Source organism: Hippopotamus amphibius, chromosome 11, assembly GCF_030028045.1.
Source record: "Hippopotamus amphibius kiboko isolate mHipAmp2 chromosome 11, mHipAmp2.hap2, whole genome shotgun sequence".
In the NCBI taxonomy this organism is placed as follows: Eukaryota; Metazoa; Chordata; class Mammalia; order Artiodactyla; family Hippopotamidae; genus Hippopotamus; species Hippopotamus amphibius.
The window spans coordinates 62,505,301-62,526,452 of NC_080196.1; the positions used below are offsets into that span (position 1 = coordinate 62,505,301).

The window sequence follows — 21,152 nt, forward strand, 5'->3', positions numbered from 1 at the left end:
TCATGTGTTTGTTGGCCATCTGTATGTCTTCTTTGGAGAAATGTCTATTTAGGTCTTCTGCCCATTTGTGGATTGGGCTATTTGCTTTTTTGGTATTAAGCTTCATGAGCTGCTTGTATATTTTGGAGGTTAATCCTTTGTCCGTTGTTTCATAGGCAATTATTTTTTCCCATTCTGAGGGTTGCCTTTTAGTCTTGTTTATGGATTCTTTCGCTGTGCAAAAGCTTTTAAGTTTCATGAGGTCCAATTTGTTTATTCTTGATTTTATTTCCATGATTCTAGGAGGTGGGTCAAAAAGGATGTTGCTTTGATTTATGTCATAGAGTGTTCTGCCTATGTTTTCCTCTAGGAGTTTTATAGTGTCTGGCCTTACATGTAGGTCTTTAATCCATTTTGAGTTTATTTTTGTGTATGGTGTTAGGAAGTGTTCTAATTTCATTCTTTTACATGTAGCTGTCCAATTTTCCCAGCACCACTTCCTGAAGAGGCTGTATTTTTTCCATTGTATACTCGTGCCTCCTTTGTCAAAGATAAGGTGCCCATATGTGTTTGGGCTCACTTCTGAGTTCTCTATTCTATTCCATTGATCTTCCTTTCTATTTTTGTGCCAGTCCCATACTGTCTTGATCACTATGGCCTTGTAGTATAGTTTGAAGTCAGGAAGCCTGATTCCACCAACTCCATTTTTCCTTCTCAAGATTGCTTTGGCTATTCGGGGTCTTTTGTGTTTCCATACAAATCGTAAGATTTCTTGCTCTAGTTCTGTGAAAAATGCCATTGGTCATTTGATCGGGATTGCATTGAATCTGTAATTGCTTTGGGTAGTACAGTCATTTTCATGATGTTGTTTCTTCCAATCCAGGAACATGGTATGTCCCTCCATCTGTTTGTGTCCTCTTTGATTTCTTTCATCAATGTCTTAAAGTTTTCTGCGTACAGATCTTTTGCCTCCTTAGGCAGGTTTATTCCTAGGTATTTTATTCTTTTTGTTGCAATGGTGAATGGGAGAGTTTCCTTCATTTCTCTTTTTGCTCTTCCGTTGTTAGTGTATAGGAATGCAAGAGATTTCTGTGCATTAATTTTGTATCCTGCTACTTTACTAAACTCATCAATGAGTGCTAGCAGTTTTCTGGTAGAGTCTTTAGGGTTTTCTATATATAATATCATGTCATCTGCAAAGAGTGACAATTTTACTTCTTCGTTTCCAATTTGGATTCCTTTGATTTCTTTTTCTTCTCTGATTGCTGTGGCTAAAACTTCCAAAACTATGTTGAATAATAGTGGTGAGAGTGGACACCCTTGTCTTGTTCCTGTTCTTAGAGGGAATTCTTCCAGTTTTTCCCCATTGAGAACGATATTGGCTTTTGGTTTCTCATATATGGCTTTTATTATGTTGAGGTGATTTCCTTCTATGCCCATTTTCTGGAGAGCTTTTATCATAAATGGATGTTGAACTTTGTCAAAAGCTTTTTCTGCATCTATTGAAATGATCATATGGTTTTTATCCTTCAAGTTGTTGATATGATGTATCACGTTGATTGATTTGCGTATATTGAAGAATCCTTGCATCCCAGGAATAAACCCCACTTGATCATGGTGGATGATTTTTTTAATGTGCTGTTGGAGTCTGTTAGCTAGTATTTTGTTGAGGATTTTTGCATCTATATTCATCAGTGATATTGGTCTGTAGTTTTCTTTTTTTGTGACATCTTTGCCTGGTTTTGGTATCAGGGTGATGGTGGCCTCGTAGAATGAGTTTGGGAGTGCTCCGCCTTCTGCAATGTTTTGGAAGAGTTTGAGAAGCATAGGTGTTAACTCTTCTCGAAATGTTTGATAGAATTCGCCCGTGAACCCATCTGGTCCTGGGCTTTTGTGTGTTGGGAGATTTTTAATCACTGCCTCAATTTCCGTACTTGTGATTGGTCTGTTCATGGTTTCTATTTCTTCCTGGTTCAGTCTTGGAAGATTGTATTTTTCTAAGAATGTATCCATTTCTTCCAGGTTATCCAATTGATTGGCATATGGTTGCCTGTAGTAGTCTCTCATGATGTTTTGTATTTCTGAGGTGTCTGTTGTTACTTCTCCTTTTTCATTTCTAATTCTTTTGATTTGCATCTTCTCCCTTTTTTTCTTGATGAGTCTGGCTAATGGTTTGTCAATTTTGTTAATCTTCTCAAAGAACCAGCTTTTAGTTTTATTTATTTTTCTTATGGTTTCTTTCCTTTCTTTTTCATTTATTTCTGCTCTGATCTTTATGATTTCTTTCCTTCTGCTCCCTTTGGGGTTTCTTTGTTCTTCTTTCTCTAGTTGTTTTAGGTGTAAGGTTAGGTTGTTTATTCGATCATTTTCTTGTTTCTTAAGGTAGGACTGTATTGCTGTAAACTTCCCTCTTAGAACTGCTTTTGCTGCATCCCATAGGTTTTGGGTTGTTGTGTTTTCGTTGTCATTTGTTTCTAGATATTTTTTGATTTCCTCTTTGATTTCTTTAGTGATTCCTTGGTTGTTTAAGAGTGAATTGTTTAGCCTCCATGTGTTTGTATTTTTTGCAGTTTTTTCCCTGTAATTGATATCTAGTCTCATGGTGTTGTGGTCTGAGAAGATGCTTGATATGATTTCAATTTTCTTGAATTTGCCGAGGTTTGATTTGTGACCCAAGATGTGATCTATCCTGGAAAATGTTCCGTGTGCACTTGAGAAGAAAGTGTATTCTGTCATTTTTGGATGGAATGTCCTATAAATATCAATGAAGTCGAGATGGTCTAATGTGTCATTTAAAGCTTGTGTGTCTTTATTTATTTTCTGTTTGGATGATCTGTCCATTGATGTAAGTGGGGTGTTCAAGTCTCCCACTATTATTGTGCTACTGTCGATGTCCCCTTTTATAGCTGTTAGCATTTGCCTTATGTATTGAGGTGCTCCTATATTGGGGGCATAGATATTTACCATTGTGATATGTTCTTCTTGAATGGATCCCTTGATCATTATGTAGTGTCCTTCCTTGTCTCTTTTAATAATCTTTACTTTAAAGTCTAATTTGTCTGATATGAATATTGCTACTCCAGCTTTCTTTTGACTTCCATTTGCATGGAATATCTTTTTCCATCCCTTTCCTTTCAGTCTATATGTATCCCTTGGTCTGAAGTGGGTTTCTTGTAGGCAGCATATAGAAGGGTCTTGTTTTTGTATCCATTCAGCCAGTCTGTGTCTTTTGGTTGGAGCATTTAATCCATTTACATTTAAGGTGATTATTGACATGTGTGTTCCAATGACCATTTTCTTAATTGTTTTGGGTTTGTATTTGTAGGTGTTTTCCTTTTCTTGTGTTTCCTACTTAGAGAAGTTCCTTTAGTACTTGTTGTAAGGCTGGTTTGGTGGTGCTGAATTCTCTTAACTTTTGTTTGTCTGGAAAGCTTTTGATTTCTCCCTCAAATCTGAATGAGATTCTTGCTGGGTAGAGTATTCTTGGCTGTAGGTTTTTGTCTTTTAGGACTTTCAGTATATCCTGCCATTCCCTTCTGGTCTGCAGAGTTTCTGTAGAAAGGTCAGCTGTTATCCTTATGGGTTTTCCCTTATATGTTGTTTGTTGCTTTTCTCTTGCTGCTTTTACTATTTTTTCTTTGTGTTTAATTGTCGTTAGTTTGATTAATATGTGTCTTGGTGTATTTCTCCTTGGGTTTATTCTGTATGGGACTCTCTGTGCTTCTTGGACTTGGTGAATTATTTCCTTTCCCATGTTGGGGAAGTTTTCCACTATAACCTCTTCAAATATTTTCTCAGACCCTTCTTTGTTTTCTTCTTCTTCTGGGATGCCTATAATTCGAATGTTGGTACGCTTAATGTTATCACTGAGATCTCTGAGACTGTCTTCTATTCTTTTTATTCTTTTTTCTTTTTCCTGCTCTGTGGCGTTTATTTCCTCCATTGTATCTTCCACCTCACTTATTCGTTCTTCTGCCTCAGTCATTCTGGTTATAGCATCTAGAGTATTTTTAATTTCAGTTATTTTGTTATCCATTGCTGTTTGTTTTTCTGAGTTCTTATGAACTGTTTCTTGTACTTTCTCTATTTTGTTATCGAGATTTTGTATGATTTTTACTATCATTACTCTAAATTCTTTTTCAAGCATTTTTCCTATTTCCTCCTCATTTATTTGGTCTTGTTGGGTTTTTTCCTGCTCCTTTGCCTGCATGGTGTTTCTTTGTTTCCTCATGGTTGTCCAAACTTTTTGGGTTGCTTGTCCTGGCGATAGAGGTGTTTATAGAAGACTGTCCAAGCCTCAGACTAATGTCCAAGTATTGGATTAAACAAATATTAAGTCTAGGAAACACATACATATATAAGACACACAATTACTGAATCCGTTAGGACATAAGGCCCTAGAAAGACCTGACAGAACCCCAGTGTGCTATTAGATATTCAAAGAGAAACCCAACAAAAATTGACAACTGAAACAGAACAAATCAGAGACAAAAGCAAAAGCAAACAAACAAACAAATAACACCTTACATATACAGACATTAATCCAGGGAGATTTTGTAAGCTAGGATCAAATATAGAAAAGAGCCAGAGTACCACCAGAGAGAATGGAGATTCTCAGAATGTAATTAGACAACTGTACTAAGAACTAAGATAAAGACAAAAGCCTAATATTAAATACCAAGGCAGTGCGTCATCTGGAGAATAGAGCAAGGAGTCTGAGCAGACCGATAGTGTTGCCTATAAGTATGTTAAGATAAAATAAACTTAAAATGGCTGGAAGAAAGGGGAACAGAAGAGCATAATGTGGTTGGAAATATGCAAATAAAAAGAAAGGAATAGAAATGTATAAAAGATAGGGATGAAAGGAAAGTATGAGAGATATATTGTCCGTACTACCAAAAACTAAGCTAGATATGGAAGTATGTAGAAAGGCAAAAAAAAAAAAAAAAAAAAGAATAAAAGATATCATTAAAAAATTATGTTATAAAACTTGTAGATCCCTTAGGGCTAAGATCTTATTTAATAAAAAAAAAAAAAAAAGAGAGAGAGAGAAAAAGAAAAAGAAAAAAAAAAATCCAGAACTGATCCCAGAATGGACCAGTTCAATAGGTATTGATACTACTATTTCTGTTTCCTTAGCGTCTCAGCTGTAAGTGTCCTTCTCCTTGCCTTGGGTTTTTTTGCATTATTCTGTGACCAGCAGAGGTTCCTTTATTGTTCGTCTGTTAGCGTCGGTGTGTGGGGAGGGAGAGGGTACAATAGTGGCTCCTTCTCCTGGGAGTGAGTGAGCAGTGGCGCACTGTTGTTTCAGTCAGGCTTGGAGGTGCCTGTTGCAGAGGGACGCCCGTGGCTCAGGCGTAAACTTAGAGTTGCGCCTCTCTTGGGTTTTTTGTTGTTGTTGTTGCTGTTGTTGTTTTTTTTTTTTCTCTCTCAGCAACCTCCCTGCTGCTGGCGTTGCAAGGGGTTTTAATCTAGCCCCGCCCGAGTGCCTGAGGGTGCTTGTTATCCCTGAGCGCCTTAGGTGGCCCTCAGGGCGTCTCTCCACTGCCTGTTGCAGAGGCGCCAAAAGAGAGAGAGAGGCTATGCACGCGGCTCCTCCCCCCCCGCCCGTGAGCCTGCAGCATCCAGCTGCCATCATGGCCGGGTAGCTCTCAGGGGCGGGCACTCCTCGCCGCGGACCTCCTCCCTCCTGTCCTCTCGGTCCGTCACCCTACCAGCAACAATGTTTCTCACCCTGAACCAGCTCTCCGGTTCCCACGCTTCCGCTCCCGGACTCTCCGTTCAGCCGCGGATCGATGTCTCGGTCCGGGAACGCTGAGCTACGCTGCGGACCCTCCGCATGTTTCTCACTCCCTCCCGTCTGCCACAGCTCCGCCGCTTCACCCTCTTTGAGCCGTCGTAGATGCCTCCCTACCGGCTATGTCGGGCTCCCCGCAGTCCTTTTGGTGTCCGAGGCCGTCTGCTGGTGTTCAGCTGGTTCTGTGTGGGAATTACTGCGTCCTTCCGTGCATTCCCAATGCATCTGTGGAGAGGGATGCACTCCACGTCTCTCTGCTTCGCCGCCATCTTTTCTCTCCCGAGTCCAGAATTCTTAGCTGGCATATTGGGCTGTTGTTGCATCCCAAGATTTGAGCCTTCTGAAAACTTGAGGGAAAATTTATGATGCATAGAAAGTTAACTGGCATAATTATTACCAGGAAGACTACCTGGTCTTAGGTTATGGGACCAAGTGCCTTTGAGGGACCGACTGCTTTTGTCACAGGGGTAATAAATGCTGCTCAGAGGGATCTGGTATTCCTAGAGCAGTCTTCAACAGTTAGTCAACCCCTAGTGTAGAAATATGTGTGTGGTCCAATTGCAACTCTACAGACTCTCTATTTCCTCTTCCAGAATCATCCCCAGGTGTGACAGAGGTGACCATCATAGAAAAGGCGCCTGCTGAACGTCATATGATTTCTTCGTGGGAACAAGTAAGTGTTGCCCTGTTGAATCCTCACTCCCCAACAAACAGAGCTCAACTTAAATGCTTCTGAAAAGGAAAGATTGGACAGGAAACCTATTCTTATCTCAGGCCACAGCCACCTTCAAGATAGAGTTCACCTTTCTGTTTCTGTTCAGGCCACTTAACACTCCCTTCCGTTCCATGCCGTCTCCCCAGCACAGAGCATCTCCTCTGAGCCTGTCGTATGGAGGCAGTGGAGCATTTGAAGTTGTATATGTATACAACAAAGCTGAAAATCCAGCGAGGAGAGGAAGAATTACATATGAATAAGCATGCCAGCCAGAAAGTGGTTGTGTTGCAGAGAAGTATCAATACTAACCAGATTAATAGTGAATGCTTTCCAACTGTCCTCTGAACTTACATTCATTCATTTATTCAATAAAAGTTTTAAGCTCTTGAAATGGGCCAGGCATTGTGCTTGATGTTGAGTCCTGGAGATTCAGTGGTAATCAAAAAAGAGCACTATGATCTTACGAAGTCATAGTATAAGTCATTTCAAGTATGATTACAAAGCAGATCAAGTTCTGTGAAGGAGAAGTAAAGGGAGCATTGTCAGGAGGCCTGACCTAGTCTGGAGGTTGAGAAACGTTTTTCCCAAAGAAGTTACGAGAAGTTGTTAACCAGTAAGTAGATGGTATCTGGGAAGAAGGGGCATTTAGCCTGTGTGAAGGCTTCAAGATAGAAAGGATTACATTTTCCAAGAGCATAAAGAAAGGTCCATGTGGCTAGAGCACAGGGGAACAAGGGAGAGAGGTTGACAAGGACCAGGACATGCAGGGCTTCTTAGATCATCAGGATTTTGTTCTTTATCCTGGGAGCGAAGGGGAGCCATTGAAATGTTTTAAGTAGAAAAGTCAGATTTCCGCTTTGGAAAACCACCATGGCTGAATAACAGCAAGTGGATTGACTAGACAGCAAGAAGTTACCCTGCCGTTTAGTGAGTGCTGTGAACACATATCAGATAAGTTATTTCATTTAATCCTCAAAATAATCCTGCAGGATAGTTATTGATATCTCTGTGTTATAGATGAAGAGACAGGGTCAGAGAGGTCAAAGAACTTGTCCTGGGCCACAAAGCTGCCGAGTAGCAGAGCCTGAATGTGAACTCAGTTGTCTACCTCTAAGCACATGCCCTCTTTGCTCTGCCAGGCTGCCCCTCCTACAGAGGGCACCACTGTGGCAGCCTTGCCCTCGCCAGCCAAGCAGGTAGTGGGCGTGTTCAGTGCCTGCCAGCAGCACTCACCCTCCCAGGGCTGGGCCGCTAGCAGCTTCACTGGCATCTCAGTAACTGGTAGTCAAGGTTTCTCTCCGTGACCTCAAGCTCAGCAGCACCACAGCTTTTATCAGGGGCTCACTCAGCTCCCACTCCCATGGTCACTCACGTGCATAAGAGAAAATGGAATTCCAGAGCAGCGTCTGTCTGTTAAACTGCTCCTGACTGATCAGTCTTGGTGCGGCGGTGGCTGGGCCGGCCTGGCCTGCTGACGTTGTTAATTACATCTCTCCTGACCCTTCACAGGCTTAAGTCAGCCCTGTAGAGAGAACTGCCTCCGGACCCTGTATAAGAGTAAGATCCTGAAGTTTTTCTGTCTGTTGAAGAGGAGACTCCTGGCTTATAAACCCAGATTCATAGACCTGGATGGGAGGATGAGAGGACAGGAATGTGTTGTGTGGGGTAGAACACTATTAAGGCCGTGTCATATTATGTCACTTATTTATTGAGGTGATTTCGGAGGCATATTCTTCCTGTGTCTTATGCCAGATATTCCCGAGAATTCTCTAAGACGACTTCACCCATTTGTTCCAGTTTTGCTTCTGATTTGCAGTTTAGTCATTTGGAGCATGCCTTCCGCCGGCTTTTCGGGGATAGAGGCTACATCTGGTGTCGTTGGGATCTAATCTGCCTCCTGGACAAGGCAACTTTTTTGGGTTCCCATTTAGTTTAGACTGACATTGAGAAGAATACAGTTGTAGAGCTGAGTAAATAGCCATCGGCAGTCTGAAAGAATTAAAGGGTACGCACAAGAAAAAGAGATTTTTAACTAACTGAGATAGCAAATGGAGCATTTTCTTCAGACATACTTAGCTGGGGGAAGTTTTATGAAAGTTTACAATAATGATACAGAGATTTGGAATTTTCCATTGCATCCTTTATTTGAAATATCTCAGACCTAAGTACAGTAGAATATGCCGTGTCTGAAGTACAGACATATTAGGATCAGTAACATAAAAATACACTTGAACAGTTGGCATGTCTGAGTTTTATGAAGGGCTATGAGGTGCTTGAAAGCTAACATATGAACACAGACGATAGGAGTTTTGGATGGGTACTTTTATGTTTTTATATAACACTTTTTTCTCTGATTTTACCCAACAAAAAAGAAATGGTCACCATAGAAAATTTGGAAAATACAAAAAATGACTTTAAAAAATGAAAAGTCCTCTAGGATCTTACCACTTAAGAGATTACCATTGTTAGTGTAATTCTAGTTGTGGGTGGAGGGTGGGTAATGAGTAGTAGTCCAGAAACCCCCGCCCCTGCCAAGAGCCCATGAATGGGAAGTGCTCCATGGACTCTTTGAAATATGTGTTAATTTATGAAGTATGTACATTTTTCTGTGGAAAGGTCTTCAGATTCTGAATGGGGCTTATAACCCCATAAACCTTAAGAACATGTTTTTGTATTTTTCATTCAAAACAGAGGCATTACACTATGTGGTGTTTTTTCACTTAAGCAACGGAGAGCAGAAGTTTTGGTCTGAAACTCCCCTACCCCACTTCTTCCCCCGAGGGTTAACTGAAGAGCATGTTTCCACAGGAGCATTATTGGCAGGGCTCCTCCGAGTCGTGCCTGCTCCCAGAAGTACCTGTACCAGAGGAGCAGGAGGGTCCCAAGGAGCTGTTAAGTCCCTTCTCCAAGGGATTGACCCTTGAGAACTGTGTCCTTGGAGATACCCCAGCCAGAGCACAGCCATCATGTGGTAAACCTGCTGTCTACAGCTGCATCTGTATAGCCAGATAATATTTTTTCCCTCCAAGAAGAGGCCCACTGCCTCTGCCCTGCCCTCTGGGAAGCCCATGGAGATAAGATACTAGTAAGGCTATGTAGGCAGTGATGTGAGGAAAACAGCTTAAAGCGGGGGCTCTTGTGCCAGCTCAGGCCCTTGGCTAAATAACATAACTTCGCTGTTTCCTGTTCATCGTCCATAAAATAAGTGGTTTCACATTAGTGTTATTTTTTTTTAATTTTATTGAAATGTAGTTGATTTGTAATGTGTTAATTTCTGCTGTACAGCAAAGTGACTCAGTTATACATACATATTCTTTTTCATATTCTTTTCCATGTTGGTTTATAACAGGATATTGAATATAGTTCCCTGTGCTGTACAGTAGGACCTTGTTGTTTATCCATCCTAAATATACTAGTTTGCATCTGTTAATCCCAAACTCCCAATCCTTCCCTCCCCCAACACCCCCCCCCATTGGCAACTGCAAGTCTATTTTCTACCTAGTACAAATCTTTGTGAGAGTTGAACGAATTTTCCTCTCAGTTATGTAGATACTTAGTATCTGAGTGGCTGATTATCTTTTCTTTATGTCTATGAGGCTGTTTCTGTTTCATAGAAATGTTCATTTTAGATTCCACATATAAATGATATCACATGGTATTTGTCTTTCTCTTTCTGACTGACTTTGCTTAGTATGATAATCTCTAAGTCTGTCCACATTGCTGCAAATGGCATTACTTCATTATTTATGGCTAATATTCCATCGTATGTGTATATATATATACCACATCTTGTTTATCCATTCATATGGCAACTCTATTTTTAACTTTTTGAGGAACCTCCATACTGTTTTCCACAATGACTGCACCAGTTTACATTCTCACCAGCAGTGTAAGAGGGTTCCCTTTTCTCCACACCCTCTTCAACATTTATTATTTGTAGACTTGTTAATGATGGCCATTCTGACTGGTGTCAGGTGGTACCTCATTGTAGTTTTGATTTGCATTTCTCTAATAATTAGCAATGAGGAGCATCTTTTCATGTGCCTATTGGCCATCTGTGTGTCTTCTTTGGAGAAATGTCTGTTTAGGTCTTCCGGCCATTTTTCGATATGGTGGTTTTTTTGTTATTGAGTTGTGTGAGCTGTTTGTATATCTTGGAAATTAAGCTCTTGTAGGTGCATCATTTGCAAATATTTTCTCCCAGTCTGTAGGTTGTCTTTTTGTTTTGTTTATGGTTTCCTTTGCTGTGCAAAAGCTTACAAGTTTGATTAGGTTTCATTTATTTATGTTTGCTCTTATTTCTGTTGCTTTGGTAGTCTGACATAAGAAAACATTGGTACAATTTAGGTCAGAGAATGTTTTGCCTATATTCTCTTCTAGAAGTTTTGTGGTATCATGTCTTATATTTTTAAGTCTTTAAGCCATTTTGAGTTTATTTTTATGTATGATGTGAGGGTGTGTTGTAACTTCATTGATTTACATGTGGCTGGCTGTTCCACTTTTCCAGCACCACTGAAGAGACTGTCTTTTCCCCATTATATAGTTTTGCCTCCTTTGTTGAAGATTAATTGTCCATAGGTGTGTGGGTTTATTTCTGGGCTCTCTATTCTGTTCCATTGATCCATATGTCTGTTTTTATGCCAGCCCCATGCTGTTTTGATTACTGTAGCTTTGTAGTATTGTCTGAAGTCTGGGAGGGTTATGTCTACTGCTTTGTTCTTTTTCCTTAGGATAACTTTGGCAGTTCTGGGTCTTTTATGATTCCATATAAATTTTAGGATTATTTGTTCTAGTTCTGTGAAAATGTCATGGGTGATTTGGTAGGGATCACCTTGAATCTGTAGATGGCTTTGGTAGTATGGCCATTTTAATGGTATTAATTTTTCTTTTTTTATATATAAATTTATTTATTTATTTATTTATTTTATTGGCTGTGTTGGGTCTTCGTTGCTGCACACGGGCTTTCTCTAGTTGCGGCGAGCGGGGGCTACTCTTCATTGTGGTGGGCGAGCTTCTCATTGCAGTGGCCTCTTTTGTTGCAGAGCAGGAGCTCTAGGCACATGGGCTTCAGTAGTTGCGGCACATGGGCTCAATAGTTGTGGCTCACGGGCTCTAGAGCGCAGGCTCAATAGTTGTGGCACATGGGCTTAGTTGCTCCTCGGCATGTGGTATCTCCCTGGGGCAGGGATCGAACCCATGTCCCCTACATTGGCAGGTGGATTCTTACCCACTGCGCCACTTAGGAAGTCCCAATGGTATTAATTTTTTTAATCCAAGAGCATGGGATATCTTTTCTTTTCTTTGAATCATCTTCAACTTCCTTTTACTAGTGTTTTATAGTTCTCAGCATATGTTTTTTACCTCCTTGGTGAGGTTTATTCCTAAGTTTTTTGTTTTTTTTTTTTGAATGCGATTTTAAAAGGGATTGTTTACATTCCCTTTCTGATATTTCGTTGTTAGTGTAAAGAAATGCAACTGATTCTTGTATGTTAATCTTGTATCCTGCTCCCTTGCTGAATTTGTTTATCAGTTCCAATAGTTTTTATGTCGAGTCTTTAGGGTTTTCTATATGTAGTATCATGTCATCTGCATATAAGGACAAATTTACTTCTTCCCTACCAATCTGAATACCTTTTATTTCTTTTGCTTGTCTGATTGCTGTGGCTAGGGCTTCCAATATTATATTGAAGAGAAGTAGTGAGAGTGAGCATCCTTGTCTTGTTCCAGAATTTAGCGGGAAGGCTTTCAGCTTTTCATCATTGAGTATTATATTGGCTGTGGGTTTGTCATAAATAGCTTTTACAGTAAGTCCCTTACATATGAATGAGTTCCATTCCAAGGGTGCATTTGTAAGTTCAGTTTGTTCATAAGTCCAACAAAGTAAGTCCAGTTTGTTCATAAGTCCAACAAAGTTAGCCTATGTACCCAACTAACTCAATTGGCTATATAGTACTATGTTGTAATACATTTATAATACTTTTCACACAAATAATACATAAAAAACAAACACATGAAATCAGGAAAACATTTTTAATCTTACAGTACCTTGAAAAGTACATAGTGCAGTACAACAGCTGGCATACACGGGCTGGCATTGAGTTAACGGGCAAGAAGAGTTACTGACTGCAGCAGGGAAGGGAGGTGGGAGACAGTAGAGCTGAAGCATCGTTAGCAATAGGAGATGTGGGCAAGCTGCAATTTCACTCATGCCTGATGTTGATGGCACAGGTTCTGGTTTCTTGCTGGATTTAATTCTGCCTACCCTTTTAAAAAACGATCCAGTGATGTCAGGGTAGTAGCTCTTTTTTTTTGGGTCATAGATGGCACAATAGCAGTGGATTACAATCTGACAGCTACTGCAGCCTTCGTGTACCATTCTACAATAGCGTCCTATGCCTCAGAAACTAACAGTGCCTCCTCAAATGGAACTAACTGAAGTGATTGGACATGTGAATGCACATTTGCATCTTTGAAAGTTTGCAACTTGAAGGTTCATATGTACAGGACTTATTGTATTATGTTGAAATATATTCCCTCTGTACCTACTTTGGTAAGAGTTTTTATCATGAATGGATGATGAATTTTATCGAATGCTTTTTCTGCATCTATTGAGATGATTATGTGGTTTTTGTCTTTTCTTTTGTAATGTGTTATGTCATGTGGTTCAACATACGCAAATCACATTGATTCATTTGTGTATGTTTAACCATCCTTGTGACCTTGGGATGAATCCAGCTTGGTTGTGGTGTATGATCTTTTTTATGTGTTGTTGGATTTGGTTTGCTGATATTTTGTTGATAACTTTTGCATCTCTATTCGTCAAAGATGTTAGCCTATTATTTTCTTGTTTTGTAGTATCTTTGGTTTTGGTATCAGGGTGATGGTGACTTCCTAGAACGTCTTTGGGAGTGTTCCTGCCTGTTCAGTCTTTTGAAATAGTTTAAGAAGGATCAGTGTAAGTTCTTCCATGTATGTTTGGTAGAATTTGCCTGTGAAGCCATCTGTCCCTGGACTTTTTTTGTAGGGAGGTGGTATTATTATTATTATTATTATTATTATTATTATTACAGATTGTATTTCATGTCTAGTGGTCAGTCTATTCAAGTTACCTATTTCTTCTTGATTCAGTTTTGGTGGGCTGTATGTTTCTAGAAAGTTTTCCATTTCTTCTAGGTTGTCGAATTTGTTGACATATAATTGTTCATATAATTTATGTATAATTGTTCTCATAGTTTTTTGTTTTTCCTGCAGTATCAGCTGTGATTTCTCCTCTTTCATGTCTTATTTTGTTCATATATGAGTCTTCTCTCTTTTCTTCTTGGTGAGCCTGGCCAGAGATTTGTCAATTTCGTTTACCCTTTCAAAGAACCAGCTTTTAGTGTTTATTGAGTTTTTTTCTATTGTTTTTCAATCTCTCTTTCCTCTCTGATCTTTATTATCTCCTTCCTTATGCTGACTTTAGGTTTGGTTTGTTCTTCTTTTTCTAGTTCTTTTAGGTGGGTTAGATTGTTTATTTGAGACTTTTCTTGTTTCTCAAAGGCCTGTATTGCTTTTGCTGTATCCCATAGATTTTGTATAGTTGTGTTTTCATTGTCATTTGCCTCAAGGCATTTTTTTATTTCTTCTTTATATTAATTGTTGACCCATTGGTTTTTAAGTAGCATGTTGTTTAGTCTCCATGTAACTGTTTTTTTCTCATTTCTTTTTCTGTGGTTGATTTCTAGTTTCATGCCATTGCAGTCAGAAAAGATGCTTAAAATAATTTCTATATTCTTAAATTTGTTGAGGCTTGTTTTGTGCTGTAGCATGTGGTCAATCCTAGGAAATGTTCCATGTACATTTGAAAAGATGCTTTTTTTTTTAATGTAATGTCCTGAAACTATCAATTAAGTCTAACTGTTCTATTGTATCATTTTAAGATCTCTGTTGCCTTGTTGATTTTTCTCTCTTGAAGATCTGTCCATTGCTGTGAATGTATTCCCATCAATTTCTCCTTTTATGTCTGTTAGTATATTTTTATGTATTTAGGTGCTCCTATATTGGGTGCCTATATGTTGATGAGTATAATATTCTCTCCTTGTATTGATCCTTTTATCATTATATAGTGTCCTTCTTTATCTTTTGTTATAGTCTTTGTTCTAAAGTCTATTTTGTCTGATACGAGTATTGCAATCCCCTCTTTCTTGTCATTTCCATTTGCATGAAGTATCTTTTTCCATCCCCTCACATCAGTGTTTGTGTGTCCTTTGCCCTAAAGTGGGTCTCTTGTAGGCAGCATATTGTAGGCTCTCTTTTTTTTTTTTAAATCCAATATGCCACTCTGTGTCTTTTGACTGGAGCATTTAGTCCATTGACATTTAAGGTAATTATTGATAGATGTGTATTTATTGCCATTTTAAACCTTATTTTCCCATTGATTTTATATTTCTTCTTTGTCCCTTTCTTTTTTTCTTTCTTTTTGTGGTTTTATGAGTTTCTTTTGTATTATGCTTATGTTCTCTTCTTTTTGGTTTTTGTGACTCCATTGTATTTTTTTGCTTTGTGGTTACCCTGTTTTCAAGTATGTTAACCCCTTCCTATATCTACTTGCCTTATACTGGTAGTCATATAGGCTCAAACACATTCTAGGGGAAAAAAATCTACATTTTCTTACTCTTCTGCCCCACATTTTATGATTTTGATCCTCTTTTACAGCTTCATTTTCTTTTGCTGTTCATTGTGGTTATCATCACTTTGACAGAAATGTTTTGATTTTTTTAAATCAGTGTATTGGATTATTTATGTGATTTACTCTTTCCTGTAGATTCTTACTTCTTTTCTATTTAGAGAAGACCTTTCAATATTTCCTTTAGGGTCGGTTTAGCATTACTATTTTCTTTTAGTTTTTGCCTGTCTGTGAAACTCTTTATCTCCCCTTCTATTCTTGATGGTAATCTTGCTGGGTAGAGCATCCTAGGTTGCAGATTTTTCCCATTCAGGACTTTCAATATATCTTGCCATTCCCTTCTGGCCTGCAGCGTTTCTGCAGAGAAATCAGCTGACAGCCTTATGGGGGTTCCCTTGTAATTAACTCTTTGTTTTCTTCCTGCTGCCTTTAGAATCCTCTCTTTAACTTTTACCATTTTTATTATAATATGTCTTGGTGTAGGTCTGTTTACATTTACCTTGTTTGGGACTATCTGTGCTTCCTGTACCTGGATACCAGTTTCCTTCTTTAGGTTTAGGAAGTTTTCAGCCATAATTTCTTCAAATACATTTTCAATCCCCTTTTCTCTTTCCTTTCCTTCTGGGATCCCTACTATGTGTAGATGGGCATGCTTTCTATTATCCCATAGGTCTCGGTCTCTTATATTGCTTTCCTTTTTTTTTTTTCATTTGGCTTTCTGTCTGCTGTTCTGATTGGGTGATTTCCATTATTTTATTTTGGGGAACATGTATTTGTTCTTCTACATTATTCATTCTGCTCTTCATTACCTTTAGCTCAGCTTTTGTCTAGGCAAATGAATTTTCTAATTTTTCTTGCCTCTCCTTATAGTTTCTAAGTAGTTCCTTTTTATAGTAATCTGCATTTCTATCCATATCCCTTCTTAATTTCTTCAGTATTTTTATTATCTCCTTTTTGAACTCAGTGTCTATTAGACTGAAGAGGTCTGTTTCATTGTTTGTTCTTTCAGAAGAATTCTGTCTTTAATTGGGAGTGGTTCTTCTGCTTCATTTTACTTCTGTTTCTCTTGCTCTATCATCTACAGTGGTCTTAGAAGGCTATTTTTATGTGGGAGCATCCCTGTATAGCCTGTGAGGTGTACTATTTTTTGGTGCAAGGGCTGTTTTTATTGTGGATGCCTGCTGCCTCTTTCCTCAGTGTGTGCTGGTCATTATCCCCTTGATAGGAGGAGTGACTGATGTTATGGTGACCAGAGCCTGCACTGGGTATTGAGTGGGGCCTCCTCTTTGCCCTGTGGTTGTCACTGCCCTGTCAGGGACCGAGTCTGTTCCCTAGTTGTTGGAGCAGCAGCCCCCAGATCCGCTTCTGAGCTGCGTTTATGAGCTACAGTGCAAGGTAGATAGGACTGGAGCACTCCCACTGGGAGAGGAGCCACTACGTATACCTCTGCCAGGACTGTTCACCGGTGAGTGTGCTTTGCTGTATCACCTGTCACTGGTTGTGTGGGCTCACAAAGTACATTGTTGTTGGCACTGCCTTCGGCCCTGTCTCAACCTTGGGAATGCCAGCAGTGGCCCTGGCGTCCCTCGGGCATTGTGTTCACAAGGCCACCAGTACCGATCTACCAAAGTCAGGTCTCAGGGCCACCTTAGTCGCACATCTGGGCCTGCTGTGGGAGCTATGGAGGCAGCTCAGACCCTGGCCCAGCCCAGCCTCCGTGTGCACACGTCCACAAAGCCCACAGCTGCTAAGGCCAGACCTGCCCCAGACGCAGGCACACCTGCTGTCTACTCGGATGTCCTGCAGGCGTTAAATTTACAGTGCTGGTGGTGGAGCTGTAAATCTGTGACTCACACAACCTTGGGGTGAGATTTCAGCCCTACTTCCTAAATTGCACTACCCCTGGGGCTCAGCTATGGTTTCAGCCCCAGCTCTGCAAGTAGGCAGTCCTCTGGCATCTGCTCCCAGTGCTCCCAAGGCGGCAGCTGGGACTCGAGCGCCCTGGGAGGCAGGAGCCCTGAGGCAGCAGCGGGGGCACGCTCTCACAGAGCCCGCGGAGGCGTGGCCGGCACATGCAGGAAGAGACTGTAATGGCAGCCCCGCTCCTCCCTTCATGCACCACTTAACATTGGCGCTTCGCTTCTGTGGCAGGCCCAGGCTTCTTCCACAAACACTCCCTGTTGCAGCTGTACCACATTCCAGCCCCTTCAGGCCACCTCTGTGCAGCCAACAGCAGTCCTCATCCTGTGTCTGTTCTCTAAACCCAGAGATCCAGCACCCAGCCCCACCCATACCAGCGACGTGTCTCAGGCTTGGGCACACAGGGCAGTGGTGCGGACTGTGTGTGCAAGTCTCTCTTGTTCTTCCTGCCACAAGCTGGTTGCTGCATTCTCCTCTGAGCCTCTGAAGCCCCCTTCCTGTCCCAGATGATCTCCCCACTGGGGAAGTGGCTTCCCAGGGTGTGGGAACCTTTCTTCTTTTTCCACTCCCCCCTTCCAGGGGCACAGGTCCCATCCTGCTTCCTCTTTTTCTTTTCTTTCTTTCATTCTACACGGTTACATGGGGATCTTTCACGTCCTTTCAGGGGGGTGAGATCTTCTGTTAGTGTTCAGGAGGTGTTCTGTGAGAATTGCTCCATTTGTAGATGTATTTTGGATGTATTTGTGGGAGGAGGTGAGTTCCACATCCTTCTACTCCACCATCTTAATTGGAGTTCTCAACATCAGTGTTATTGAAGGATTCATCCACTTCCAATATTTTGTGATTCTTTGCTGCAAATGCAGAAGAAAAGGTTGGAACTAATACCTAAATGACTATATACCTGGTGCAGTCTCCTAAGGTTAGAGAAAGAAAGTGAACAACCTCTTTTTATTTTAATGTATTTCACCCTTTTTTGTGCTTTAAACAGCAGTTTCAATCTGCCTGGTTTTGTGCAGTTACATGATTCATGTTCACTGTCTGTTACCTGCCTTTTGTAAGGATGGTAGTCAGTAAGATGTAATGTCTACACCAAGCTTTTCATCTTTCATGTACTGTGAAAGCATCTGCCTCTTAATTCTCACAGCATCCTGGGGTCAGGAGAGTTCTATTATTAAACATTACGGTGACATTTCATAGTTGCAGAGTGCTGTATAATTCTTGATTGGTTAGACTTTTCAATCCCCAGATAAAAATTCAGTTTACTAATGGTGAAACTATGGCCCAAGAGACCAAACGATTTGGCAGAATATCCCCTCTCTTTTTAGCCTTGCTTTTTCTACGGTCTGCAGAGAGTGGGTTCTGAACCCTTTTGCGTATGTGTCCTTCACATTCCCCTGCTATGAATTTATTCTTAGCATCCCTGGTGGGAGAGAGCAGCCTGAAGCATCTTGTCACTATGGCGCCCTAGCATTGTGCTCTCATCTATTCCAGTAGCTCTGCTGTGACAGGTACATCCCCCTCTCTCCAGTGCCTCACTTCTTCCCTCTACGCTGGCAGCTGATGGGTCTTCCCCATCTCTTTAAAATTAAAAACAAAACAAATCTTTCAGCCTTATGTCTCCCTCTAGCTACTTGGCCATTTGTTGCTTTGCACAGCCAAGCACGCAGAAAAATGGTCTAAATCAGGGGTCAGCAAATGATTTCTTTAAAGGACCACATAGTAAATATTTTAGGCTCTGTGGGCTGTACAGTCTCTGTCTCAGCTCTTCATCTCTGCCATTGTAGCACCAAAAGCAGCCATGGATAGTACTAAAATGCGTGGGTGTGACTGGATTCTGATTAAACATTATTTATAAAAATAGGTGGCAGGACAGAGATTCCTGGTGTGAATTACTGTCCCCTTCCTTCACTTCCCAGTTACTTCACCCTTCTGCATCCTATTTCTCCACCACCATTCTGTGGACATCACTTTGTCAAAAACCACCAGGGACCCCTTCATTGTCAAAGCCATCTTCTCACTTGACATCTCTCCTGCGTTTCTCGCTGTTAACCATTCTCCTAGACCTAGTTCTCTCCTCCCTTGGATTCTACAGCACCACCCTCCCTGATTCTCCCCCTACCTCTCTGACTGTTCCTTCCTAGTTGTCTCTGCCTCTACAGGTCCACAACACTTATCTGTTAACATTTGTCTCTGGATCAGTTAGGAATATGTTTGGCTAAAAGAGGTATAATATTAAACTAGGAATAGCTTCAACAAATGAGAATTAATATTTCTGACATGGCAAGATGTGAGGTAAACAGTTGTAAATTCTTCATTTGCCCTGACAGAGTTCAGCCATTATCTCTGTAATTCTTTTGGTCTTTTCCTTTACAATGGCCAAATGACCACCAAGGCCCGACCTGTCACCTCCAAGCTCAAGGCAGGAAAAAGGTAAGGGATGTTGCCAGCTATACGTGTCATGTTTTAATAAGTAAGTGACAGTTTCCTAGAAACCCCCTCATTGGACTTGGATTTACAGGTTAATGTCCAGCACTGGTTATAGAGGAGGTTCTGAAGACAAGTATTCAACTGTGCACATTACCATGTCAAACAAAATGAGAGTTCTGTCAAGGAGGAAGTAGAGGAAGATGGATTTGAATAAGCAACCCATGTGTCAAGGAGGAAGTAGAGGAAGATGGATTTGAATAAGCAACCCGCAGCCTCCTTGGGACCTTGCCTCATTCTTTTCTGTTTCTGGTGCCCAGCACAGTAGTTACTCCACAACAGACACTGATAAATGTTGAATGAATGAGTGAATTAGATAAAACACAAAGGTCAGAAAGAGTGTAGAACTTACCCAAGGTCACCCAGCTTCTTCTCCATGAGCAGTTCTTAATTTTAGTCCTGAGAGTGAGGCTGCCACAGCCACCATCTCTGAAGCGAGGTGGCCGCAGGTGCAAAGGCTTCCCGCACTAATGTCCCCAGCTGTAAGATCCTGAAGGCTGCTTAAGCCTGGGGGCATTGCTGTTCAGAAGGCTGTCTTGGCCATGTACAGTTTCACCAAGACATGTGGTGCCCCAGACAGGCCAATATTTATATTATTTTTCATTATGCGTTTTTAGAGGGAGACTGATGGTTGTATGGAGAAAGGATTTAGGGAAGAGTATGCTGCCTCTCGTCTGAGTTTTAGGCAGCTCAGCTCTGTCCCCAAACTTGTGTACCCCACCCACCAAGACAAAAGGTTCCAGCTAACCAGGCCTTCCCCCTCTCCTTAGGAAGGAGTTTGAGAATATATTTGAGACCTCTCCCGGGGATCTCACCCCATCCCTCCACAGCCATCCAGGTTTTCCTTTCACTGCATTGGACATCCTCCCTGAGAAGAGTTTCAGTAGAGAGAGGTGTCCTCACCGCCTCACGTCCCCAGTTAGGTTTTAGTGCTTGCTCCTCATCGGTGGGCGTTCTGGGAGCCCTTCCTCTGCTGTTGTTACAGATCAATTCATGGAGAGCCTGCCACTGTGGATAAGCACCTACAGAAACACTAGTTCCCATGCTCTGGCACCTGGCCTCTGGCAGCCTGGCCCTGCATCTCCCCCAGCCCCCTTCCCTGGGGAAGTGGCCTCTGAAAGGGAGGGAACGGTGTGGCGCAGGCTTCTCAGAAGCACAGCGGGTAAACAGGAGGCTGTGGACAGCCCTCAACCCTTCATCAGGGCTCAGGCAGGGCTCAGGAAGGCGCTCTGGGAATCTAGCTGATGACTCCCAAAACATCAGCGTGGCTCAGCCCGTCCAGCTGTTGCAGCAGTAACAAAGCTTGTGGTGGCCTCTTTCTAGCATAGCTTAGAGAAACTATTGTAAATAGCTTCCTCAGGAGGAGGAAAAAAATCAAAAGTTGGGAATTATGTGACAGAATCATCACGGGGGTACAGGGAGATTGCCATACCATGTTGACGCCACTCTCTTATTTCAGACAGTGTTATTCTCCCTTCTTGACTTTCTCCCAACTCCTCTCTCTATCACTTCCACTTGCTTTCTGCCAGTCTTCTTCCTTCCCCTTCTTTTTCATCCCCTCAAAATAGAGACTGGGCCTGAAGTGGGCAGAT

General features: G+C 41.3%; 1 protein-coding gene across 4 annotated transcripts in view; it reads left to right on the forward strand.

Moving 5' to 3' along the window:
* Positions 1 to 21,152, forward strand: part of TPGS2 (tubulin polyglutamylase complex subunit 2) — a 67,039-nt gene that overhangs the window by 16,553 nt on the left and 29,334 nt on the right. For all 4 annotated transcript variants that reach the window (XM_057698051.1, XM_057698049.1, XM_057698053.1 and 1 more), the window contains one exon: positions 6,370 to 6,449. In XM_057698051.1, the coding sequence (XP_057554034.1) occupies positions 6,370 to 6,449 (80 nt within the window). The remainder of the gene's footprint in view (positions 1 to 6,369; positions 6,450 to 21,152) is intronic.